Source organism: Serinus canaria, chromosome 1, assembly GCF_022539315.1.
Source record: "Serinus canaria isolate serCan28SL12 chromosome 1, serCan2020, whole genome shotgun sequence".
NCBI lineage: Eukaryota > Metazoa > Chordata > Aves > Passeriformes > Fringillidae > Serinus > Serinus canaria.
In genome coordinates, this window is record NC_066313.1 from 55,843,191 (window position 1) to 55,869,851 (window position 26,661).

The 26,661-nt window shown below is 39.1% G+C and overlaps 2 protein-coding genes across 4 annotated transcripts in view; one reads left to right on the forward strand and one right to left on the reverse strand.

Annotated features, from left to right (window-relative positions):
* Positions 1–3,180: 3,180 nt before the first annotated feature.
* On the reverse strand, positions 3,181–26,532 carry WBP4 (WW domain binding protein 4). Its single transcript, XM_018908702.3, has 10 exons — positions 26,394–26,532; positions 19,960–20,032; positions 18,416–18,478; positions 18,192–18,315; positions 17,199–17,411; positions 16,357–16,412; positions 13,418–13,484; positions 11,297–11,436; positions 10,044–10,273; positions 3,181–8,270 (listed from the first exon to the last, which is right to left on the reverse strand). Coding segments are annotated over exons 1-10 (1,176 nt in total). The 5' UTR covers positions 26,396–26,532; the 3' UTR covers positions 3,181–8,062.
* ELF1 (E74 like ETS transcription factor 1) overlaps positions 26,499–26,661 on the forward strand; it is an 87,612-nt gene continuing 87,449 nt past the window's right edge. For 2 of the 3 annotated variants that reach the window (XM_018908696.3, XM_050978765.1), the window contains exon 1: positions 26,499–26,641. The gene's annotated coding sequence lies outside the window, so the exon portion shown is untranslated. The remainder of the gene's footprint in view (positions 26,642–26,661) is intronic. The other variant, XM_050978750.1, reaches the window with a different exon arrangement.

A 26,661-nucleotide genomic window follows, 5' to 3' on the forward strand; every position in this document is an offset into this window, starting at 1 on the left:
AGCAGCCCTGACAGAAAAGCATCACCTTGGAGTTCTGTGTGCACACTCCTCCTGTCTTGGCAGCTGGGCTTTGTTAGGCTGATCCTTCTCTTGACAGTATTGCAGCTGGAAAGGCAGAGAGTTGTGATGGTGGAGAAGATAATGCACTTTTTGTTTGGTGGTGGGAGATGTTCCTCTCCAGGTGAAAAAACTGAGCTCCCCTAACATAGTCTAGAATCTTGCCTCGTGAATATTATTTGGTTTTTTCCACTTATTGTGTGAACTTCCTAAATTAATTACCTTAGAAATAACTTTGTATTAAGATGCTTTATTTTTTTAGAGTAAATATTCAAAAACAAAGGGAGTGAAGGGGTCAGAATGTTATAAGAGAAGCCTGTTAAATTTCTTCCAGGAACCCTTGGGTCAGCCTGTGGTGGGACTGGCCCATGTGCTGCAATGTAAAAGTAAGTGCTCTAGTTTTCAATGAAGTTTATGAGGTAAGAGGCAGCTCCTTGTCTCCTGGCAGAGAAACCAAGTTCATACTGCAGACACATTTCAACAAACCAGGTAGCTCTAGAATTCAGCTCCTGTCTTTGGAAATGTCTGCCTTTGCCTATCCTTGAGGGGATCCAGGTGTCTCCAGGGCACATTCAGCTTTGGCAGGACTCGTGCTGATGTTTTGCCCTACACATGCAAGGTGCTGGCAGGCACTGAGCACCAGCAGGCACTCCTTGGATGCCTGACTCAGGAATGCTCCATGCTCAGGGTGACACAAAGATTGGTGCTCTGCTCAGCTGGCTTCACATGACAAATCATGGCATCTTCCTTTCATCCTGCTCGTCCCAGGCTCTGCTGGAAAGCTGCTCTACACTGTCTTCTGCATGAGAAGAACCAATTCATTGTTGCAATTTAAATTATACATTGTGGTTGATTTATATTTGCATATTTATTTTGTAACCAGGAATGACGCAGTGTGAGAAAATGTTCTTCTAAAGGGTGTAGTTTTTATTACTGTGTATATAGCAACAACTGTAACATTATTCAGCTATATTAAGAAAAATAGATAGAATTTCTAACAGGAGGAAAGCAGGAAAATTATACTCAGTTCCTCCATTCTGCAATTATTTTCCCATTCTTTTGTGTATTCTTATCAGCAAGCTTTGTCTGACAATTTCTCTCTTGCTTCCAACACTTTAATTTCAAAAGCTTTGGGGCTTTGGTTGAGTTGGTTGTTGTTTTTTTTTTCTAATTGGTAGCTGTGCATGTCAATCAGAAAACTTATTGCCGTGCAATTCAGGATTCATTTGGACTTTGACTTCTTTCAGTAAGCACTCCAGAAAAAGAACCCTCCAGAAAGATCTGCAGCTGAGCATATACTTCTTGCAGGGCCAACAGACTGGCAATAACTAATATGATCAGCTGTAATAGGAGAATATCTAGCTAACATAGTTATTGAATTATCGTGCTCACTATAATTATGCAATTAAATGCACCAATTAATTCTATTAATTCTTTCTCTCAAACATTTCCAAGTTTCTCTTAAATACTTCCTAAAAAAATTTAAACAATAAGATTCCGCTTCCCGGATTAGTTAGTGTCTATGAAGTTCTTTACTATGAAAAATTATTGAAACACTTAGAAATATGAGCCTCATTTATTTTACTGGAAGAAAGACAGTGATATTTCTGCAGGATCTTATGGATATTTGTGATTGATTAATTTTCTGTAGCCCTTTTTTGTTGATGGTTTTGTGCAGAGTGATAAGAAGAGGGAAAGCAGACAGCAGCTCCCCTCTTTACTAAGTTTTGGATGTCCTGAATATAGGTATTGAAATTTAGAAGCTGAGCCCCCTCTGCCAGCCTGACCCAGGCTGAGTTCCTGAAGGGTTTTTGTCCTAAGCTTTTCTTGCAATTGCATATACATGTGTATGTCAGCCAAATACAGCTATGACAGCTGGGATAGAGTGGAAACACTTCTACTGGAGGCCACTGCCTGCAATGCTCTGCTTTACTAAAACCAGATATTTGCTTCTCCTCATTGAGAACACATTATTTGAATTTGTTTTCTCCAAACTTAAAAAATACTTGAAGCCATATTTTACTCTGAGCTCTTCCAGCTCACCCCAGCCTTTCTGTGGGATATAAGAGCTGAGAGATTGTGTTTGACCATGGCCTGGTACTTGTCCTCAAGGAAGGGGTGTGTAGCATAACACTGCTATTTCTGAGGTGATTTCAGGATAGATTATTTCATCTTGGGCTTTTTGGTTTCTACAAGCAGTCAGGACTTTCAGCAGTGAAATCAATAGCAGGAAAAATTAGAGTAACAAATATGGGGAGTAAAAGGGAAAACAGTTTATTGGGAAAAAACAAACAGCACGACAAAGCAAGAGGATGTTCCTCTGCTCAAAACAGCCTTCTCCTGCAGCTTTCCTTGTCAAACAGTGTTACAGCTAACATAAACTACCACCCTCTGCCTGGCTTCCTCACAGCCTTACGTCACAGCTTGTGCAAGGCACCAGCTTCACGGCTCTGCAGCTCCTGCTGATTGTTAGGAATTGTAGTTCCTGGACCCCTTTCATTTCTCTGCTGAGGTCTCATGCAGCACGGTCTCACCCAGCCAGCAAGGAAGCCAGACAAAAGCTGTGTGTGCCTGGAAGCAGCAGCCCAGCCCTTCCATGGCAGTGGAGAGGATGTTCCCCCTCTCTGCAAAAGGAGGGCAGCCTGGGTACCTCGCCTCAATTGCTTTCACTGAGTCATCGAGTGTGTATCTGACCCTCAGAGCACTGCTCATTGTTCCTAAGGCCAGGAAATATACAAAATACTGAATCACAGTCGGTTACAACCAAAAAGCTCATATATTCAGCTTTATTTTGAATGTTACTAACAGTAACTGCAGCAAATCTTAACCTGAACTCAGTTAAAAACTTTAAATAAAAAATTTAAACCCGGGGTTTTTGTTACTCTTAACTGATGCACAGAATAAACCAGCATCCAGTTATTGCTTAAGGTGCTACAGGAAGGCACACAGATATTCTGTTGGTGGCCACAAAATAAAAGTATTTATTTTTAAGAAGCATTTCCATATTTACAGACCTATTTTAGTTTATATTTACCCCAGACTCCATTTTGAACAGAATCTCCACCCCTAAATCTCCCAGGTTGCTCTAAACCCCCTAAACAGATGCACAATGGTACAAACAGATTGTTTAAAGGAAAGCTTTATTCAGTATTTTCATATAAATTCCACTTCAAGAGCTTGCAATATTTTGTAATTGTAGCTGAGAAGAGAAACCAGCTGTTTAACTTTGTAGACTTACTTAAAAACTAAAACAAACGCTTTTCAATCACCCCAAGCAAGCCATTAAAATCCACTGTCTCCAGTCCATGGTCTGTAAAACACTGTCTGCTGGTTTTTAACAGGCTATTTATGGTTTTAACAGGTAAAATCAAATCTGCTTTTGAATCCTGGGAATTCCCCAAAGTCTCCAGAATCTCTGAAACCTGGCTCTCTGGGAATCCTCAAATTTAGCCTTTTTGAGATGATAATTTGCAACACTTTTTGCTTTGTACGGAAACTTTAATTCAAGTTCTATCCTGAAACATTTCACAAAGCTAAACCTGTTAATCACACAAATGGTTAACAAATTCTAAGTTAAATAATTTAGCAGGTAGAAGGTAGGAGCACTTAAGAGGTAGATAGAGGAGAGACTGAAGAGGTCTGGCTGACAAAACAGAACCCAAGGGTTGCCACAGCTGATAGAAGGAGGTATAAGTTTGTACCAACAAGCAAAAGGATCTAAGGGCTGCAAACCCCGTGCAAGGAATGGAATCTGTATTGGGAAAAGGAATAATCAAGGAAATCAAAAGAGCACATGTAAAGTCTTGAAATAGCTTGTGTGTTGTAGGAAAACAGACAGGGTTCTTCAGGGCATAGTGCAAACAGGCAGAAGAATTGCTCCTGGGAGCCGGGACCTGGACACAAGGTGGCTACAGAAGAACAGGAAGCTTTCTGGAAATCTCAGCAGAGCAGGGGAGAAGTAAAGGAGGACAACAGAAACACGGCACAGTGGTGATAGAGATTTGCATATCTGGGAATACTGGAGGAAGACAATTCAAGGAAGACAGCAATAATAAGGAAAGTACTCAAAAAGGGGAGACACAACTCAAAAAACAAATCAAAGAAACCAAGCAGCATGAAATTGTTTTTTACTCTCTTTCTGAGATGCCAAAATTTGCACTGAAATAAAATTTCCTTCAGGGAAGAAAAAAGAAAAAGGAAAAATATTTATAAATGCACAAGTTAGTGAACTTAACTCAGATCCATGTCATGATCTCCCCAGCCCTCCCACTTCTAAAACTGAATATTGGAACTGGGTGATGCTGCAGGCACAAATTTTATCTATAAGGGTCAAATTTTATCTGTGAGGATTACTTTCCTATTAGGAAAGTGTGGATTTCAATCTATAAATCCCCAGGTGAAGGACTAAAATGTATTTTAGCCTAAATAGGAACAAGGATTATTCTATAATAGGGGTAAAATTGAGCAGTCTCTGCACAGCTCCTGACATAGCAAATGCTCAACAAAATAATTTTTCTTTTTTCTGTATATGCAATATATTTGCTTCTAAAAGCATCACCAACTTCAGGCAGGCCCTGCTGTAAAAACACACACGAGTCTTATGCTGTGAAGCTGCCTTGCTAAGCAGACAAGGTGGATGAAAACATGAGGCAAAGAAAGGAAAATTCACAGAACAGTGAATTGACTGCCTCAAAACCACACAGAAGAAATCACCATCATGAGAAATTGCAAGGACTGCCCCCTGCTCTCTGGCTCTCCTCATATTGCTCATAATGTCTATGACATCATATAAAACCAATGGTGTAGTCAAGGAGCTGGCAATAAAAACAGGCAAGCAGATAAAAACAGTGTCTGATAGAAAATAGATCAGCCAGAACAGACAACGCTCTGCTCAAATGTTAAAAGGAACATTGCTTTGTCAAAAGCCAGTGCAGCTCCGAGAAGGATTAGCAGATGAGGAGTGTAACAGTGGCAATACCTAGAGGGCTCCTACAGCAAATTCCAAAAGCAGAAGAGTTTGCAGGGAGATAGGACAGAAGGGAGGGAGATCTGTGCAAAACAGATGTCCTGGAAAAGCAATGTCTGCCTTAAATCTCACACAAGACAATGTTTTAGTGTAGAGCAGAAAATATTTGGTTTAGATACACAATAAGGAAATTGAATGACAGCATGGTGCTAAATTAAACAATGGTTTAGGATATATCAAAACTCAACTGGCCATTTTTATAACTTACACTTAAGAACAAAGAATTAACTGGTCTCTGACTTTCAGAGGTAGTGGAGAGCAAAGTGCTGTATTTCTTTGTGAAATGCAGGCTTTAAAAGTCACATCAGCTATAACCACACATATGGTATTTAAACTAACTTTACTGGCTGTAAGCAAAGAAAAAACTTTTAATCTTTTTTCCTAATGCTCTGGTTTGTCTACTTAACACAATACTAAAACCTTTGGCTCATATTATATCTAACAGCAGCTCCACAAGGAAACAAGTTTTGAACACTCATTTTCAGATGTCTTTAAACATCTGCTCAAGAGATTTAGTTACAGGTATCTTAAATTGCTGCCTGTGACCACTTCAAAGTGACAAAGCATTTTAAAAGAAAGATGCTAATATTTGGGGAATGTCACTAAAAGAGGAAAGCTATCCTTCTCAGAGGATATTAAAAGTGGAGCCTACAAGAAAGCCCTATACTATTTGATAAAACTGTACTAATAAACAAAAACAACTTTTCAGAAATCATAATGAAATACTTACACTTTAGGCTTGGAGTAACAGAAGGAAGATGAGTACAGCAGTACAAAAAATGTTTAAGAAAATAAAGATTTGTGCTTGAAAGGAAAGCATGACCAGCTGGTAACTCAGCAGCTGGCAAAAGCAAAGGAGCAGAAAGAGTCAGATGTAGTGGTAAGTCACTGGTAAGGGTGCCCATGGCAGACAGCATATGAAAAGCAAATGAGGTTTAGGGGAGTATCAAGAGTTACTTTCAATATGCTAAGAAGTACTGGTGATATCATGCATGGCTTTAATCAAGGTGAACTAGCCCAGGGAAATCCACCTAGGCAAGTGTAGTCCAGGCGGACACAGGCTGGAATGGGTGAAGAGAAGCACTGGTGGGACACTGAAGATCCTGTCAACACAAGGATGCTGTTTGTGATTTCAAAGAGAGAAGATTTGATGGATTCAAGGTGAAGGAAAGCTACTTAGCTCAAGGGCAGGACTTGTGTAAATTGGAAGAGTAAACTGGCCACAAACACAAGAAAACTTCAAGTTAGAGCAGGCTCCCAGAGTAATGCGCAAGAACAAACCCTAAAAAATCTGATTAGGAAACCCTCTCCTGGGAGTACATGTTGTACATTCCTGCATCTCAGACTTTGAAGCATCCTGCATGTGTCCTGAATCTCTAAATAATAATCCAGGGTCAGATATTACAGTAAACTTTCAGATTTATCAGAGCAAACATCAGCCAAAATACACCAATCCTGAGGAAGCCAAGAAAACACATGGGATTAAACACAATAATTAATTCTCTTCTAAATAGAGTAAAAGTCACAGAATTGAAAAAAGAACTTCGGCTTCCACTGTAATACAGAATAAACCAGATTCCCTATTCTGCACTCCTTTCCCAACTGATCCAACAGATTAATAGTTGTTTTCTCAAAGAAATTCAAGCTCAGCAGTTACCAACTCTATTTTACTGGACTCTTGACAACCGCCTTAGCTGCATTCCTTTTTTTTTGACTGAGACTCCCCTGAACAAAACACTGTGAGCTCTAAGAATATAGACATAGTTTTTAACAGATTCATTATTTGGACCTTTCTGGTACACTGTTTGATGGCTTGAGAAGCAATGAATGCAGCTATATTCTGACACAGACAACGAATCCTGGTGATGCTAAATGCAGACCAATCCCACCAAGTGGGACAATCCTTAAGAAAAAGTCCAGTTCATCTTGGACTCTACAGCCATCAGCTTTGCTGATCTTTTTGTTTCCTCCCCTATGGTGAGAATGATGAAGCTTCAACACACTTAGGCCCTCTCAGCTTATCAAACACTGCAACCATAAAACACACACTTCTTATCAAAAGAAAAAACACAACCCCCTCAAAAATGGTCCTGTATGCCGTAGCAGGGCCAAGTCTCTAAAGTATTTTTTCATTAAAATATCAGGCAAGTGGTTTTTTGCTAGGAAATAGACAAAAAGAAAACAAGACTGAAAAAGAAACTTGATAAGTAAAAGGAAGGAAAAATTCAAGTAGACAACAATAAAGCAGGAGACAGGAAGATATCACAGAAATGTCTACTCCAACAGGTGTGGCTCTGGTGCTGTTACTACAAGTTAGGATTCAGCAGGGTTAGATCTTCTGCAGAAGTTTAATACATTTACCATGCACATACAGAAATAATTTTTCAGAACATCATTTGGAATGGGTGGCACTGATTTGACTAACTCTTCTAAAAACAGCTTCTAAATGATCAGTTTGAAATGCTGGCAGTCTCACCACCCACTCTTTTGCAAGCAATCAGACTAAGGTTAGTAAGCACAATATTTTACTCATTAGTGGAGAAACTACACCACATAAACAATCTTGGGGGATGATTTTACTCTCTAGTATATTCTACTGATCCAGTTCCTCTATGAAAATAAAAGGTCTGCTTCATTTTTGCAAGATTAAGGATTACTGCATTCTCACATAGTTAGAAAAGGAGTAAAAAACCTTATGAAATGTATTTAAAACAGCACACACAGAGCAAATAGAACTTGGATGGCATGGTTACAATAAAGAATACATGTATTTACAATATTGCATAAGTAATTTAACACAAACTCCCATTCCAAAACCAATCACATCAAAATAAAATAAAAAAATATTAAACTCATGTATATTTTATTACCTATAAATCCTTAACTTCTATCCAACACTTTATTTATAAAAGCCTGTTGAAAATATTATACTTTTGATTCACTCTAGCTTAAACAGAATCTAAAATGATTTGTTAAGTATTACTGATCACTTAGTCTTTGTCTTAAGTTTCTAGATTTTCCATTTTCAAATTTCCTCTTCTTAAACATTGGCACCCCTTCTGTCAGATCTCCAAGGGAGGTGACTGTCTTCTCTTTAAATATGACTGTTTCCTCTTCTGGATCCTCCAGCACTTGGGGTGCTACATTGTCACTCTCTGTACTTGGAAGTTCCAGGTCCACTTTTTCACTGGGAGAAGAGAAGAAAATGTAAAAGGGTTAATCTACATGGAGTAAGCAACATGGTGTACTGCAGTCAGCAACAGCTATTTTTATTTGACAAAACAGCTTTGAGTTAGATGCAGTTTTGTAGTTATCATCATGACAGGCATCAAGAAAAAACACCCATGTTCTTTGTTTCTTCTGCATGGGCTGCCATAAAAAGTAACAAACGAATACCTCATTTTGTACAGAACTTATAGCATGGCCCAAGCACTCATTGTATCGACAGTCCTGCAAGAGATAACAGGGCTGTATGTCTGTAAATTTAAGACTATTGAAAGACAGGAGACAGTGAGTAGTAGCAGTGGTTCACTGCCAGAACACCATTGAGTTGTATGCCTCAAGTGTCCATTCTGAAGTGACTGCATGGCAGAAGAGGGACCCAGCTTATGAAATCTGACAGTGATCCTAAGCTGGGAGAGCTGGCTGCGGAGGGTAGAATCACAGCCAATAATGATCCAAACAAATCAAAGACAACAACTAAAAATGACTTATCAGTTTTAAGGGGTCAGCAGCAAAACACTGTGTTCCACAAGGATAATCCATGGCACAAACATATGACTAAGAAGAAAAACCAAAGAGCTGGCAGAAAGTTACCTAAATCACAGGTATTGAGCCAGCACAACACTTCTGCAGAGATATTGGCCAATCCACACAAGAAAACTTTTGCTACTATGGAGTGTTAGCCTGATGTCAGCTCATGTACTATACCCAGTCTGAGGTTCCATGCTTCTAGGAAGACAGGGGTCTGGCCAAATAGGAGCCACAAGAATGATGGCAAGTCGAGGAAATGTGATTGTTGTAGTATCCCAAAAGTGTAAACTTTCTGGAAGTGGTTGGCACTGTGCCTAGACTGAATTTAAAGTAAATAATGAACAACTGCATTTGTCTCATTGACATGTGTGTTCATCTCAAGCATGTCTGTTGAAGTACAAACTGATCTATCGGGTTCAGTGGCTCAAAGCACTTTTTATTACACAGTGCTTTCCAAAAACCCAAAAGAATTTTTCAGCTCGGGAGTCAAGGAGCAGTTTAGCTGGTGCAATTCAGGAGGTGTTATGTGAACATTATCATCTCAAAGAAGTGCATCAGTGCTTAATTTAGAATGAGCACTGTCGGAGGTCTACCTGCTCAATAATGTTGAAGAATGGAGAAAGCATAAGGAGAAAGACTCTTTTCATTCTCTAAAACCTATTTTTGCCAGACTCCTTGAGGGACCCACAAGAAGAAGTTGACAATAAAAGAGCATACTTTACAAGGAAGAAACAAAAGATCCACCACAGGCATTATGCAGAAAAACAAAACAACCCTTCTGATCAGATGCACTTCACGAAAACATCTACAGCTCATTGGTCTGACGGGGGGAGAGAGACAGAGAGAGAGAGATCATAGGAACTCCTGGGGCAGCTGAATCAGTTTGTTGAAGGACATAATGTAAGGAACATAAGCTTAGAGTAGCAACATTTAAATATTTAATACTCAGCCTCTGAAAAAAGAGTGCATGATTACGATTCTTAAATCACTTCAATTCACTTCACTCATGGTGAACGTGTACACAAAACCTAAAACACCTCCTCTGTCTGCAATGGAGAACTATTACTTAAAATAATCATTGTGAAAAGAATTGTATTTTGGCAACATTTCCAATCACAGTTGTGCTAATTCTGCCAGAATTCAGAGGGAAAAGCTTCAGTTCTCGCAAACAACATTATGAAAGTAAGGATGGTAAAAAGATACTCACCCTGCTTCTTCTTCTTGTTCTTCCCCTACTTCCTTAAGTGCTTTCCATTTTCCATAAGGAGTGGTCATGTTAGATCCATCACTTGAGGTTTCTTGGGAAGTTGATGTACTCTCCTCTTTATCCGTGGTTTCTTCTGACTTAACTTCTCGCCATTTCCCATAAGGGCTTAACTTTTTAGCTTTGGGAGATTTTTTCCCTTCCTCTGATTCCTCACCATTATCTCCTTTCCTCTAAAGAGGAAAAAACCCATCTTAAGCAAAAAAGCCTAAATAAAAACATAATGTAGCTTTATTTTACATCTTTTATTTGCTACTATTATTATCTACTTATTATCTACTATTCATGCTTTTCAACCAAGAGTAACTTGAAGCAATAAATTCATACTGCAATATGTAATTTTTGAATTTACAAACTTTTCTTCTTGAGCTTTATAGATGAAAAATAAATCTCAAATGTTCCAAGAAATTAAAGCAGGAAAATCCCATCTACGAAGGCTGAAGTTAACAAACCTAAAACAAAGCTTAACATATCTTAAAATAAAGATGAAAAATTTCAAATACCACTTTCTCTACATGCAGATGCACACACTTATTGCTAATACCTGGTAGCAGTTTGTAATGATGCATAGTGATACAAAAGTGTGTTTCACAATTAACTCTGTCTAGGAATACATTTTGTATTTAAATTGCCTCTGTCTTTTCTGAATTACTAGCTTCAGGGAAACCATCTAACCCAAGCAGAAACATTATCACACATTTTATCTCAAGTTTTTAATGTATGTTTTAAATATGTAAGTGATAAAGATTTTGTACTATGTGCTATGTTTTTTCTCAATTTAATACGGAAAATACAACCATATCATTTGCAGTCCAAAGTATTCCCTGAAGGTCTACTGGCAGTCACATTTACCAATGAAAGGTTGAAGTCATGCTCACACTGAAATCCAAACCATTTTGTGGATTATTTCAGAGAGAAGACAGTGACCTTTCTCAGAGAACATCACATGTCTTGAAGAATTCAAGGTACTTCTGGTGTGTTGAAGGAAAGATCATGCTTTCTACTCTGGAACAGTGCCACTAATGAGCCAAATAATTGAATAAAGATTCATTTTATTAAAAAGTGCAAAATTTTACTTTCAGTCACACATTTTAATCTCATTTCAGTAAGTATAGCCTACCAAAAATCATAAAAGATTCAGTTATATTTTTCTAGTACAAGATCATGCATGCAAAATAAATCTGAAGAAAACTTACCTTGAGGTTCATTTCTGAACTCTCTGCTTCATTCTCACTATCTTCTGAGTCTGATTCAGATGTTGTTTCTGCAGGCTTGTCACATTGACCCTTCTCATTTGAAGATGAAACAAAACCATCCGGTTTCTCCCATGTGGATACTGTCCAAGACATTTGAACAACCACATTATTTACGCTTCTTGTTTTGATCTGTTATTGCTTCGACAACATAACCTTTCAGAAGCAGTCCTGCCTTATGCAAAAACACAGCAAATAATTTAGCAAAAAGCTTTTGCCTTTGTTTGGTACATTTGTTTTAATAACCATTATCAGAAAGATAACATTTCTTCCCAGCAGAGACACAGTCAGTCAGGACAGCTGAGTTCACTGTTGATAAAGCTTGTTTTAATTAGCTCTTATAAAAAACATCACACATGGCAAATTGTGACCCACAAGACTGTGGTTCTCTCATCCTTACACAGGACAGACAAATAAATTAATTGCCCTGTAGATGTGCCTATTTTATTTGAGCTGGTCATTGATTACAAGGACAGGATAAAGTAAAGAATGATAACTGCAAGCTTCAGGTCTCCAGGCAGCTAAACCCTTTTCTAGTGCTACTTTTCTTAGTAATGTTAGGTCTCTAATTAAAAGAGCTCTCAAGAAAACAAGGAAATACAAACATCAATCTGAAAAGACATGGAAGTAGATACATGACATGTACATACACATATATCTACATTTTCAATTTAAAAGTAGCATTCCAGTAGACACACTGAGAAGAAATACTCAAATAAAAGTTGACTCAATGATCTTAAAACTGATTTCAGTAAGAATATGGCAAAAGTACACCAACTTTCAGTCTATAATTTTATATAAGCTTTCAGATGTAAAAAACCCCTACTTTTTTCCTAACTGGAAACAACACAACATGTAAGCGCCTAGATATATCTTGAAGAAGTAAAGATGCAAGAAACTGGCAATGAATGAATTTGCATGAACAGTGCAGTCTCTTAAGGCCTCAGATTAGTAACTGAGCAAGTCCACTTTCCCAGGTACTACATAAAAGAGTGCAGTAGGTGCAGCATCCCAGATTCATAGCACCAAGCCTGGAACCATAGTCCCCTAAGTTATGTGACTGACACGAGACACTTATAACTATTTATATCAATTAAAAATTTGTCTTGTCATTAGAGGATGGGATTACTGTTAGCAGAACAGAGAAGTAATTTTCAAGCACTCCCAAGATACACACTTAGAGTTATATAAAAGTGAGGGATCAATTTGAAATCTCAAAAGCCAAAATTCTGCCGCATGTGATGATTAGAAACATATTCTTCACAAGTGTCGTATGTCCATGAAGTACTTAAAAAACCAGCAAACATAGGCAAAAATGTATCTGAACTTGAAAGGCAATGTTTAAAAATAACCAACATCTCTTTTCCCTTTCAAAAGAAATTGCAAATCCTTTGGGCAGGGGAGTGGCCCAGTGAAAAACTGAAAGGTTTTGGATTGGTTTTATTGGTTGTTTTTTTTTTTGGTTGGGTTTTTTTTCCCCCTATTCTTGGCATCATTAGCAATGCCACTTCATACCCAACTGCAGAAGGAAAACTCATAGCCAGCAAAAAAACCACTAGCTCTCCAGAGAGGCATCATTGACCTTAAAATGATTCAAATAGATTTAGAAAACAGATGCTATTCTGAGGGAGTTACCACAAAGTTCCCCATGTAGGGAAAAAAAAGTGGAAAAGAAGTAGGAGGTAAGATTCTGGACTTTCTTATCAATGCTATGTCAGCAAGAGGGAAAGTCTGGAGGGGATTCTTAGTCAGTTCTACATGCCCAAAATCCTGCCTTCTTCTAGTTTCCAAATTGTAATTTCAATATATATGTTGTAAAGACAAATGCCTAATTTAGAATTACAAGTTGAATGTCCAAAAAAACCTCTGAAGCAAAAATGTATGCACACTGACAATGCAGCCAGAAAGCCAGTGCTGACTTAAGCAACTATTTTATTCCAACTAAGACAGCAGCTTAAAAATTACAAAACTTAGTAAAAAATTAAGCTATTTGCAAAACAAAAAAAAAGAGGTTTTTCTGAAAACCCTCTCTCCTGACGCAGTGTTTAAGAAGAAAGTACTTACCTCCAGTTTGTGTGTTATAGTAATAGGTATGACCATCTTCAGTGACACCTTCCACCCACTCTGCTCCCTAGGAAAAAGATAGGAGTTCATGGAAAAAGTTTTCAGGATCAGCCAATACATCACTTATGAGTCTATTCAACCCTTGAGTACTTTTTGTCGGTGACCACCTCACTGGTTTAAAGCTTGAATCCCTAATGTTGTTAGAAAGTATTCCCTCTGACTCCAATGAGATGGAATTCCATAACTTAAAATACTGCAAATGCACCTATACAATTATTTCTCAAACTGTGAATAATTAGTATGTGGCTGCATAATAACTTGTCATACTGTTTAAATTTTTATATAAGCCGTAATTTTACATGTTTGGGTTTTCTCAAAGTATTCACCCCTGAGGCTGTAATTTCCTACTTGTGTCATTGTCTTTAGTGGAGACTGCTGAAAAAGTTCTCTGGGAGACTTAGGTCTTTGTGAGGCCTACAGCAAACTAGTACCAATAAATTTTATCACAAACTAAATATACACAAACAAATAAAAATTAATCCCAAAATAGAACATTACAACAAATAATTACAAAATCAAACTTGGCATGCAAACAATTTTACTTCTTTATTAAAGCACCGATTTCAACAATGCACTCGTTTTCCCTACTGGTTAATAAATAAACATGAAATGTGGCCGAACTTGCTGGTATATCTTTGTGGATATGTAATTTTTTTTCTTCAGAATCAGCAACAGCTATATAATCAGTCATTACACATGCCCTAACATCTTCCTTAAGAAACCAGTTTTCTTTCCCTCTTACACACTCAACTGCTTGCCTGCTCCTTAAGTACCAATACTGCCAGCTCTGTGTTGGGCAACTTCACCATATATTATTTTGGTACTAATAAATGTGTATGTGTATACAGAGATATACAGACAGGTTTTTGCATACCTATACATTTGCTTAATACTCTTGTTAAAACTTTGGGGGGTTTTTTAATAAAAGCACAAATCAGTCAGAAGCTAAAGTTTTTGCACCCACTCTGTAAACACAAATTATTGTACTGATAGTTTCAGAGCAGGCAAGGGCACGAAAGCCTTCAGAATCATGTTTTCTCAAGGTTTTGCCCTCAGAAGTTTCAATGTGCTGGTTTTGACAGAAGAAGCAAAAGGAAAATTTATTTTAAGGATAAAGAGGCTAAAAACATATAACTCATCTCTTTTTTTTAAGAATTAAATCCTGAGCATTTGTAGACCTGTTGGTTAGGGTATGGGTAGGGTACCTGTTGGACCTGTATGTTTCAGCCAACATCTGACACTAGGCACACTGAGTGTGACATAAATGCTGAGAAACACACTGTCAGTCTAAGTGCTTATAGGCAGCCTTCAACAAGCCCTTTCATGTCCTCCCCACCTCTTACCAAGTCTGAGCAAAACCTAATGTGCTGTAAAACCAGGAGGGCTCCTGGCACGACATATTTCAAGTATGCCCTTTAATTTCTGGGCAGTGAGTCCTAGTCCTTGCTAGAGGTCTGGAATGTTCCCAATATCCTTAGCTCAGACTAAATAAGGGAGCAATCAAATGCTTGTTTTGAGCGATAGCGAAAATAACTCAAGACAGGACGAAGTCACTGAGCAGGGTGAGGGAGGAATGGCAAAATACAGCTGTGTGGTCTTAGAGATACTGGGGGCTGAAGGTGTGTGCTTCTGATACGGCTAGGATGAGCTAACTTCAAATTGATGCCAAGAAGGGAGTGCCTTCTCACCCCCAATCTGCTCTGCCCACATTGGCATTTTTTCTGATTATTCAGAATGCTGATAGCAAGGAAATAAGTCTCCAAAGCACTAACCTAAACTCTGATGCCTTCACTGCCTGAACTAGGTCACTGTCAGGGTAAATATGTAGCAAGGACCATACAAGATTAGTTTCAGGACCACATCTTTCAGTGGAAGGCTACAGCAAGACTGACTTTACATATTGCAATGCCATGCATTGACTAGAAAGATAAAGTTGAAGTGCTGATTAAGAAGTTGTGCAAAACCGCAGGACAAGGGAATCAGAAAGCCAGAGTAGCACGCAATGTAACGATACAGAGCTACAGAATGTCAAGCCCTCTGAAAGCAACAGGTTCTTTTGAACTCCAGTGTAAAATCCAACATCGGCAAACCCAACAAAACTGACCTCAAATTAAAATGTAAAACTGACATCAAATTAAAATGTATATGTGACACTGATGTTGAAAACTGGGAAACGTAACATCACAGGAGTGTTGGAAAAATCCTGGTTTTAATGCTGCGAAGCACAAAAATCCCAGAGTGGCAAGTATCATGGGAAAATCCATTAATCATAATAGCAATTTTTTCTGCATTTGGACTATCCTGCAAATTTTCTGTGCCTCAAATAAGGAAAATTAGGTAATGTACTAAATTGCTAATTTTGCTGAATAATTGCTTGCATATAGGTTCCATGATCATAAGAAACCCAGTAAAAACACAATATATTATGCAACTGTATCATAAAACAAACTCAAAAAAATGGGCATTCTTTTTTTTCAACTACTACAATGCAGTCTCAATGTTGCCTTAGATAAAGGAAGCTTAACTACTTCAACTGTGTAATGTTTGGTTTTTATAATTACAGTTCATTCAAAAAAGATTTAACAGAATTGATTCAGAATTTCCCAAAAGCTTTCCATTTTATGGGTTGAAGCATAAAATAAGTGTATTCTGCAGGAATCCAACCATCACTAATTACTTCTCTCCTCTTGACAGAGAAATTAGCCAAATAGAATTTCTATAGAAAAACTACAGTTTATCATAAAAGATTTTACACATTCAAATTATATTTTCCTCACTTTAAAGGGCAAAAAATTCATCTTCCTCACTCAGACAACTTGCAAATTGCTTAGATTATTTAAATGTTTACAAGGACAAAAAACTATTAATAATTTGATTACCGTTTGTGAGTTTTGAGAGTTGCCTTGGAATCCTTTAGGTTTCTCCCACTGTGATTCTTAAAAAACAAAAGCAGATTTCACCCATTTCACATCATTCATTTCATTTATATTTAATAATCTTTACTAAAAACAGATCTAAAGGATTTGACATTGCTGTGTGCACACCTATAAACAAATTATATAAATAAATATACACCACACTGGAATATGAATAATCCTTGACCTAACTATGGTAGGAACAATAAACCAAAGTATCATAATTACAGCTGGCTTTACTGGAGCTAACAACCCTCCAGAGTCTATTACTATGCCTGCTAGAGAGATACAGGATTTTTAGTTTAAAAAAAAAATTTTGAAAGACTACAGTAAATACTAATGTTAATCCTTAAATTTATAAGAAACATTTTGTAATATTATCATTAATCATAAAAGAGGGTTGCTTTTATATTCTAAAGTAAATCACAACATGCAGCTCCTCAAGAGAAGTCAGTTAGATAAATCCTGTAAATGTGGAAAGACACAATGAGTTTAGTTCACATCCCTGATCACAAAGCTTCTTCAGGAAAAACACTGCTATCTTTGTGTACTTAACCCCTTGCAGGCTAAACATTTCCAGAAACTGTGCAATTACTGTATTCTTCCATTATTAATCAACAGTAAAACCAGTCTGAAATTCTGGATACCCAAGTCTCAAATTCTATATACCAAAACTCCATCTAAGTGTTCACATTTTAATTAACAGCATACTACTGAAAGAGCTGAGAAGTAAAAAAAAATGCAGATAGTCATTTCTCACTTATATTTGGTAATGATATCTGCACTTGCTCCTCAGTAGCTTTTACCTCCAGTTTTTGTGTTGTAGTAGTATGTATAGCCTTCAGGAGATAATCCTTGCACCCACTCCTTTGTTTCAATTTTTGATGGCATTGAGGCGTCCTGAGGTTTCTTTTTTTTCTTTTCTTTCTTTTCCTTCTTTTCTTTCTTTTCTTTCTTTGCTTTAGTTTCCACTGTGTTACTCTGCGTTTTACTCTGTGTTGAACTGGAACCTACATCATCTTGGAGAAAAAAATATCCTTGAAAAAAGAGTACTATTCTGAACTTAAATATTAGTCACTCTTGCAGAACAGAAAATAGGAAACTTTGTTCTTATGAGTATTTTCACTAATGAGTGAAAACCATTAGTATTATACTCCTAGAAGGTGCACTTAAAAGACTATATTAAAAGAATCTTGCTTTGCACCACTACTATAGCATCATAACAACATCCACATTTAAAATGATGACTTACAAAGACAAAAATCATAAGGACCAATGAGCTCTAACTGAACAACAAAAGAGAAACTAAAAGAGTTATGAAAAAGACAGCTGCTATAAGGGCCTGAAACTACACACTTGTTTTTTAAAGGATAATATGTCTTCAATGTCCAGAACAAAGGCACTTTCTGAGGTGCAAGCTGACTAGGAGATTGTCATCTCCACTGTTTCACACCAGTGGGAACCCAGCCTCATGGGAACTTTTGCCTCCAACTGGCAAAAGCGAAACATAAAATTAATCAAAGGAAGCTGCACTGCTGATTCAAAGCACCAACTACAGCCTAACTTTCTGTTAACACATTGTTTAATTTTTCTACTCCAAATTTGATTGTTCCATGGATCAGGGGATACCATAGCTATAAATACTCTGTACTGCAACTTCTACAACTGGCAATTTGCAGACTCCATTTTTTTAAAATGAGCAACAGTTCTGGAGGCCTTCTTTCTCGCTCCTAAACCTAATTTAAGACAAAACTTTCCTATTCAATAGTCTTTAATCATCTGTTAGCTATATGAACTACCTGGCTTAATTCCAAGCCTTTTCATATCCTCTTGATATGCTTTCATTGCAGCCTCCTCCATTGCTGCAAATTCTTTTGACATGTTTTCTTCTTCTTTTGCCTTTTCCAAGCTTTTCTTCTTAATCTAAAAGAAAACAAAAAACCCCCAAGAGAATAAATAAAACCAATCTGATAATGAAAAAGAGTAAAAATAAGCATTTGTGCAATTAAGATATTTGAGTTACCTCACTAATTCTCTTTGCCACATTTTCTTTATGATTCTTTCCTCTTTCATGAAACTCAATGCTCTTCAAAGTAAGAAAAAAACCAAGAAAAGTAATATGTATTATACAATTTAAAACCAGTTAATTTCAGTTACTTAAAATTTAGTTGGACTAATTTTAGTTGAACAAGCCTAAATGTAACCTGTTCTGAGAAGACTTACAGCAAACACTACAGCTCTAAAATGGCTATAGGAATACAGGAACACTGAGAAACATTCAACAGAGAAATTATAAAATCTCATAGTATTAGATTCTATGAGTAATCTCATAGATACTATGAGATTACTATGAGTAAAACTCATAGTATTAGAATAAGATTCTTTTTTTTTCAAATAATACTGCTCAGCACACGTGTTAGAGACAAATAACAGGGAATCTGGGTTCCCTTTTCATGCTATCCTTCCACATATCATCAGGGGTTTTTTGTCCCTGTTCTCATGCAAACTTTTAAAAACCATATGGGTTATTTAGAGTTCCAAGTATTAGCTACTGCCCTTAATTACATTATGCTGCACTTCAGAAGTATCTAATGAATTTAAACTAATCTGCAGATTCAAAAATCTGAAAAAGAGAGACAGAACGAGGAAAAGGCAAAGTGGGAGACTTGGATAACTAAGGATAACAGAACAGTCTGAAAGCCAAAAAGCTGCCAGAAAGACTGACACCAGTAGGAGCTGGAAGGAGTTCAGAAGCTCAGGTACAACAGTGGTAGTCCTCATGTGATTCTCACATAAAAACATCCATGCTCATTTGGGTGTTCAGATGTTAGATGCCTAAGCCTGACCTTTGCACAAACTGATGTGCAGAGGATGCACATCCCAGGATGACTCATCTTGTTTAGAGACAGACTTTATAAATTGCTCAAATCCCTCCCTTGATATGTATTTCTTTTCACTTACTTTGAGAAGATACCTGCAGTTCACGTCAGCTAATTAGGTATCTTACTGTAAGCCAGAGGAAGCTCAGCTCTGGGAGTATCCCTGGCATCCAGTCAGGAATGCAAATCCTACTGCTAAGGAAGACACCAATGTGTCTAGTAGTCTGCAAAAGGCATCTGCAAGTCTGAAACACATTTCTGTAACTCAGTAATGCTTCTGTGGGCTGTGTGAAATGAGAGAAACCTCCTTTAAGAGCTCAGAGCACTGGCTGTACTGCGCCTACCACATACAAACAGTACAGATGCCAGGCTTTGCTTTCTACTTGCACATGAAAGCGAAGGACAGACACAGGCAGTTTCAAGACAGACCAAATGTTAAGTTACAGAACTGAAGAATAAGCAGGGTCAGATATTTAGTCCCTATCTGTACTGCCAAGGAGAGCAGCGGACACCATCTTGTATGTGGGTATCTGGTTCTGACGTAATAAGCACTACAGGTATTACAAAGGCATTTTTATAGAAGAAATTTCATGCATCAGTAGACTAGTATCAAAAAGTGATGTTTAAAGCATGTAATTCAAATTCCTAATATTTCAAATAATGGACATAGTATGGTAGACCATCATACAGGTCTGTTGTCTGCTATCCAGCACTTGCAGTAATCGCAGAATTTTTTAGGCTGAGATTTCCAGTAATCGGCCCTGGGGAAAGAAAAAAAGAGATGTATAATCTGAAACAATAACCAAAGCCACAGGTTTTCATATATATTTATATATATCTTCAGAAACCAAATTTAGTCTTCACTGGGTGATTAAGTTCTAAGAGTTTGGTTTTCTTTTCTTTTTTTTTAAACCAAGTCTACCAAGAGTAGCTGTATTAACAACTGTGTCTCAAAGCACAGTTCAGTATTGGGATCTGACCTCCAAAAACTGCAGAATTTTTACAACTGAGGCAGTGCTGTAGGAACCAGAAATTGGAAACAAAGCAAGCCAGAGAGAAACAAGCAGCTCTAGGTGCCCCATTTAAACATGAAATGGTCAGAAAGTGCAACTTGCACTGTTTTTCATAAAAATGCTGGATACTGTACACAGTGAACTCAGCAACACAAAGGTGCAGTTCTGGACAACACTGAGCTACTGTGGGGAGTGACTCCTGGGCCAGATTCTGACCTGTGGGGTCACAGACACAGCAGCAAATTGTTCGGATGTTTCAGTGTAAAAAAGTAGGAATTTCTGACCCACGTAATTAGATAAGCAAGGAAACTTGGGGAAAACTCTTCAGAGCTGAAAAGTTAGTATATCAAAGTATTTAACAATAAAACCAACAATCTCCAATGGCTGTTTCTTCATCAAAAACTGCTTTCTAATGCCAGATGAGACTTATGTAGAAGCAATTCTATTTCTCATTGGCTGGCAGCAACAGACACAATGCTTTGGTTCACCAGAACACATCTGAACAACAGACTCCTATATTTTTAAGTTAAAATTACAAAGAATGAGGGACAAAAGTAAAAAAATATTCACAATTACACTGATAACATCAGAAAAATTGAATCTTGGCCTTTTGTCTGCAGACCACTGTACAAAGTACAAAGACAATACTTCCTGATATTCAATAAAACCAAAACTTTTTCCATGCACAACAATAGCACCCTCAATCCTTACAATACGTGTGAGCAGATCTTTAATTACAGAAACAGACCTGATCAACTCAACTCCTACAATTGAAGCAGGTATCAAAATACACTTTCCCCACCAGTGCTTCACACAAAAATATAATCGCCAAGAGGCTATGATTATTTGAAAGTCTAAGTACAAAGGATGTACTCTGCAAAAATATATCAACCTATAAGCAATAGCATGGTTAGCAATGCACAGCTTTTCAAGTAATTTCCTGGAAATTAGAAAGAAGCAGCTGGGCTTTCTCCAATTTAAACAGAAATCCGCTCATCCCTAAATGGTGTACTTTAGAACTGTGTGATTACAGAGTCACACATTTAATTAAAAGGGGTTTTTTGAGAGTTATATCCAAACATACTGGGGCAAAGCCTGAGAAATCTAATGCTCTGGCTGGAAAACCAGCTGAGTGGGAGGGAGAAAGTCAAAGCTTAGAAATACCTCAAGATCCCTTTTCCTACTTGAGCTATAAATTGTCTCTAAACCCTTTGACATCATCTACAATAAAGTTCCAGCCAAATGCAGGGTTAAACTTCCTATGGCAATGGACCAATTTTGACAGAAAACATAAACTAAAAAAAGCCTCACTGCATGTTTTGGATGTGCAAGAACCTCTGCCCTCTTCCAAGTTTAACGTAAGACAGGAGGCTCTTTCTCTTCAACAGAATCAAACATAAGTGCTAAAATTAAGACTGCACAGCTGCACCTACCACAAGTCAAGACCTGAGAGTTTGACAAGCCATATTTTCACAGCTCTATTTTACACCCATTTCTTTCCTAAATGCTGCTGGCCACCACATCTGTTGCAAACCACTGCAGCAATACATAGAGTACTCACTCTGGAGAACCTGAGGGCACACCTGTGGCTTCAGTACAAATCCACATCTTGATAAAAGTCTTTTAGTTTCATCTCCTATGGGTTTTCATAAAAACTCTCTCTCTACTGTTACATATAAAATAAATGTAAATAGTAGTGTGCACAGCTATCCTAAGAACCTTAAATCCTGCACTTCATGATTAATGAAATTAATTGTGTAACTTACGATCTCAATTCTGGAGCTTATGAGCATGAATCTTATATACCAAATAATTATCTTAAAGATTTTCTACTTGAGTTCATACCACTGGAAAAAAAAAGAGCAAGCTCAGCTGAAATGTCCATCGAGTAATACCTGCCTCTGTAACAACAGCAGAACCTACAAAGTTCCAGTGGCGCTCCAATGAAAGCAAACGAAGAGGAATATTTGGAAAGGAGCAGCAACTGAAATGAAACCCCACTTTATTGAGATGCTACAAATTCTTCAGGGGCTTCAGTCACAATTAAGATCCATGAACATTTTTTAAGTCTGTGATTGTTTTATCAGTCTGACAAATACAGGCTTGAGAGTAAAGTAGCAGAAAGTTTTTTATTCTTGAATAATTGTGTACAAATAATGGGAAATAGCTATTTTATAAAGTCATTGCAGTCAAAATAGTACAGATTTTAAGACTCCTTGTCTTCTGACAGAAGTTAAGCTCTACAGCTGGGCCAGCCTCCTAAGGACTAGATAACTGGCCAGCTGGCCAGCACCAGTACAACTTCCTTTCTTCCTTTTAGTAAAACAAGGAGACAATCTAGAGTACATTATATCTGCATTGTCCAGGTTTGCAGGGTTCAGGTTTAGCACTGCACACATTTTTCCAGGTGTATCTCCCAAAAGGGAGCTTGGCGACACAGACCCAGAGAGGTGCCAGTTTTACTGTGAAGCTCTAACTGGGCAGAAGGGTTCTGGACCAAGTCTCTGGAGCCTGACTTTCCTGAGCTCGCTGAGCAAGTCGATTTGGTAGCCTGCTACCAGGGAACAGGGCAGCACCAATACAGATGGGTACTGGACAACCTCTTGGCAAACTGCTGTAGACTCATCCAGACATGGAAATCCCATACTAACTCACAACCAATTTGTGTCTCCCCAAGAACAATGATCTTCTTGCAACTTTTACTGGTCATACCACTCAGAAATAGAATGTACAACATTTTAGGGGGATAAAGGAAAAGGAAGGAAAAAATGAACATCAGGCTGGTTTTTCGGAACTGATGAGATGACAAAGTCTTGGCTGCAAATAGCAGAGGGCAAATTGATCAATGTTAAAAATATTTTTAGTTTCTGAAACTAATTTAAAACATCAGAGTGAACAAGAAGACAAGAAAGAACAAGTAGCAACTCTGCATTAACAATGCCTGTTATTTGCCATTCCAAAAAGATATGAAAATGATGAAACTCAGAGAGAAAGTACTGAAACTCAGGTACTCATACTCTGCACAACGCATTTCTTGAGACAGGAGAATCACACAGCCAATGCTGCAGTGACCAGGTTACACATCCCGGTGCAGTGTTTGGGAGTATGCAAAAAGGACAGGTTCAGAAGTAACCTGCAGAGAAACTCAAGTATAGAGTCCAGGGCTCTGAACTCTCAGCCTGCAGGCTGCTTCTCCTCACAAGTTACTGTACCAATAATGTTTCAACAGGTGGTGCAAACAGCCTTCCTTACAAAGGGAAGCTTAAAAACCCTCAAAAAGTAGCTGTCTTGAGCTGAGACAGCTTTGCCAAACTTTATGTGGAGATTGGGCCAGAGGATTTTGTTCCTACCATGTACTGAAATCAAGAGGGAAAGAGAAGCAACTGGTTTAGGTGGTTCTGAACACAATGAAAAATAATTTTATTGTACTAACAAAATCTGGAAGCATTTGCTTTGAATAGCTCTGTTCTAAAATAACTGACTTGAAATCTGGCAGGGATGCAGGAGGTTTGTATCAGGGGTAAAAAATTTGATCTATCCAAATCAGAAGCCCTCAGGGGTAAAAAACAGAATACATGGGCTCAGCAGTCTTCTTTGGTTTGAGTATCTACAACCTCCAGACACTTCACAAGAATGTAACATCTTACAGCTTTCTACAAGTTTGAGCTCTAAAGAGTTGCTATGTGCATTGTCCCCTTGAATACACAGGCGTGAGTAAGATTCGAGTTCTTGAGTGCACAAGCAAATTAATTCAGGGTAGATATTGCAGCTGTTCCATAACAGCCAGTCAAAAGGACAGAATCTGTTATTATTTCTGAACACTATTTGAAATACTACGTACTTCTGAACAAAAGTAACACTTCCGCAATGGAAAGAAGCAGAAAAAAAACAAAAGAAAAAAAAAGAATTCCATGTATTTCACAACAGACTCTCCTTCACATGGGAAGCTGCTCCAGAACAGCTAATTCTAATTCAAATATCCCAGTGTTGGTGAGATCTAAAATTGCAATGCTAAGATTGGCAGAGAAGAAGATCAAAAATGTTTTCTTGTACTGTGAAGTAGGTCCCAGTGCCATGGCCCCTAATGACTCACACCCCCCAATAATTCAGAGCAACTCTGTTCATTCAGAGTTTACTAACTGTACCCTAAAAACTCTTCTTAGTAAATACCCATAACTTTTGGGGTTTTTTAAGGCATTTAAAAATAAAATAAGGAAAAGACTATCCCTGACACTGTGAGTACATGGGACTGTCCTGCCTAACCCCAGCTTGTTGGCTTTCAAACAGACCACAATATATGTTTATACATGTGGGCTCCTACAGAGTAGAGCCAAATGAGAGTTCCATCCACATGAAACACGGCAGTTCTCTGAAGGGCTTTGCTCTTCTGACCCTCAAGTCAAATATATTTTTTCAAGCCCTCAGTACATTCTAATTCACAACCCAAATGTCTGCTTCTTTTTATCATTATATTAGCCCCCTGTGAACTACATACAAATTACAATATCCAATGGAAAACAGAGTCTGCAGAGGCTGCTCAGCCTGACCTGTATTTGCATGAATCTGCTTTGCCAGATCTCTTTTCAAAATCATAAATTACAGAATCACACAATCATTTAGGTTGGAAAAGACCTTTAAGATCATTAACTCCAACCCTTAGCCCAGCACTGTAAAATCCACCACTAAACCATGTCCCTAAGTGACACATCTATGTGTCTATTTGCTACCTCCAGGGATGGTGACTCAACCACTTCCAATGCCACAAACACTTTTAACATACAAGAATGCACAAAGATATCAGGGAAGGCAGCTTTCTGCGTGTATGGAGCTGCAGTTCTCTAGGTCATCTCCTCTAACTTCAGTTGTCTAAATAGTGAGGTAGAGTTGTCTCACTTCTCCCTGTCAATAGATGGAAACTGTCATCTCAAAACCAGCACTCATTGCATCCGAAAGAGACACTTGAGAAGCATGTTGAACTCCTAAGGTGTGTGTTTCATCCCTATACAGGGAACATAAAGTGAACTGTTTGAGTCAGCTTTCAAAAGTTAAATATCTGAAGTCAGGGATATCTCCTGAGAACAGAGGTCTGCTGCTGTAAATGCAGAAGGATATGGGCTATGTCAGGAAGAATATGATAAGAATTAGAAGAGAGGAAAAAGCAACACAAATTGGGTCAGGAATCTGTTCAGGTATAATTTTAGCGATAACTAAAATTAAGAACACTGCTGTAACCTAGCACCAGTCTGCAAGGCAGACTCACACAGCTCACCATCAAGTACTGCCCCACAGGCAGACCTCTAGAGAAATTTTTGACCATGTCAAGATTATTTTTTTCAGCAAGGAAGTTAGGATATTTTGAAAAGTAACAGGAACAAGCAGACAGACATACCATTCTATATGCCATTCTCACCTAATAAAGACAGAAGCTTGGATTTTTACATATCTCACTCCCCAGAATGTAGTCCGGTTTTACCACAAATTTCCTAATTAAAAGCTTCAAGCAGGTAGTGATGCCCGGGTAAAACCAAGGCACAGACAATTTTCTTCCTCACGCCTCGCCAGGAACCAAAGGCGGCAGAGGAGGCCACAAGGTGGGGGGGACCTGGGACAGGGAGGGATGGAGGTCGGGGGGACGGGCAGGAGGGAGTGCAGGGGAGAGGGAGGGAGTGCAGGGGACAGGGAGGGAGAGAGAGAGCAGGGGTGAGAAGGGGTACAGAGAGGGGGTGCAGGGTGGGGAGCCACAGCCCCCATCCCTCGCAGCCCTCCCGCCCCGCTCTGAGGGACGCCGAGTGCCCCACCGGCGGGAGGCGAAGCTGCCCGGCCTGCGCTGGGGCGATAAGAGCAAGACAGCGCAGCAAAAACAAACAACCTGAAGAGAGCGGCAGGCCGGACGGGAGCAGAGGGACCGGAGCGACAGTGAAACACCTCACTCAGCGGGGCGGGGGTCGCCGGCCACAGCCGGGGCACGGCCGCAGCTCCCCCGGCCCCGACCTCCCCACGGCCTGCGGGGGCCCGGCCCGGCCCCCGCACTACACGCCACCAGCCCTGCCCGAGCCCGGCTCGCAGGGCAGGGGGCTGCGCCCGCTCCCTCCCGGCCCCCGGCACTCACATCGCCGCTGCCCCGGCAGCTCGCCGCGCCGCTGCCCTGCGCTCCCCTCCGCTCGCCGCGCCGCTGGGCTGGGCTGGGCGGTGCTGGCAGAAGGAGGGAGCGCGGCGACGGGAGCCGGGAGGGCTCAAACCGCGCTCTCCTCCCCGCCCTTCTCCACCTCCTGCCCTCGCCCGCTCCTCCCTCGCCCCCGAGGAGGCGAGAGCTCAGCGGGAGCCGCCCGGACCGGGAGAAGGAGCAGCGGCCGCTCGGTGAGTGCCGCCCGCCGCCC

What these genes read in the sequence shown, in the direction of transcription:
- WBP4 (XM_018908702.3), bottom strand. An exon ending in GGATAGCAGACAACAGACCT is followed by an intron (nt 18,479 to 19,959) that starts GTATGATGGTCT and finishes CTTACTTTGAAG; the next exon opens with AGCATTGAGTTTCATGAAAG. An exon ending in GTTCAGAAATGAACCTCAAG is followed by an intron (nt 10,274 to 11,296) that starts GTAAGTTTTCTT and finishes TTTCCTCTTTAG; the next exon opens with AGGAAAGGAGATAATGGTGA.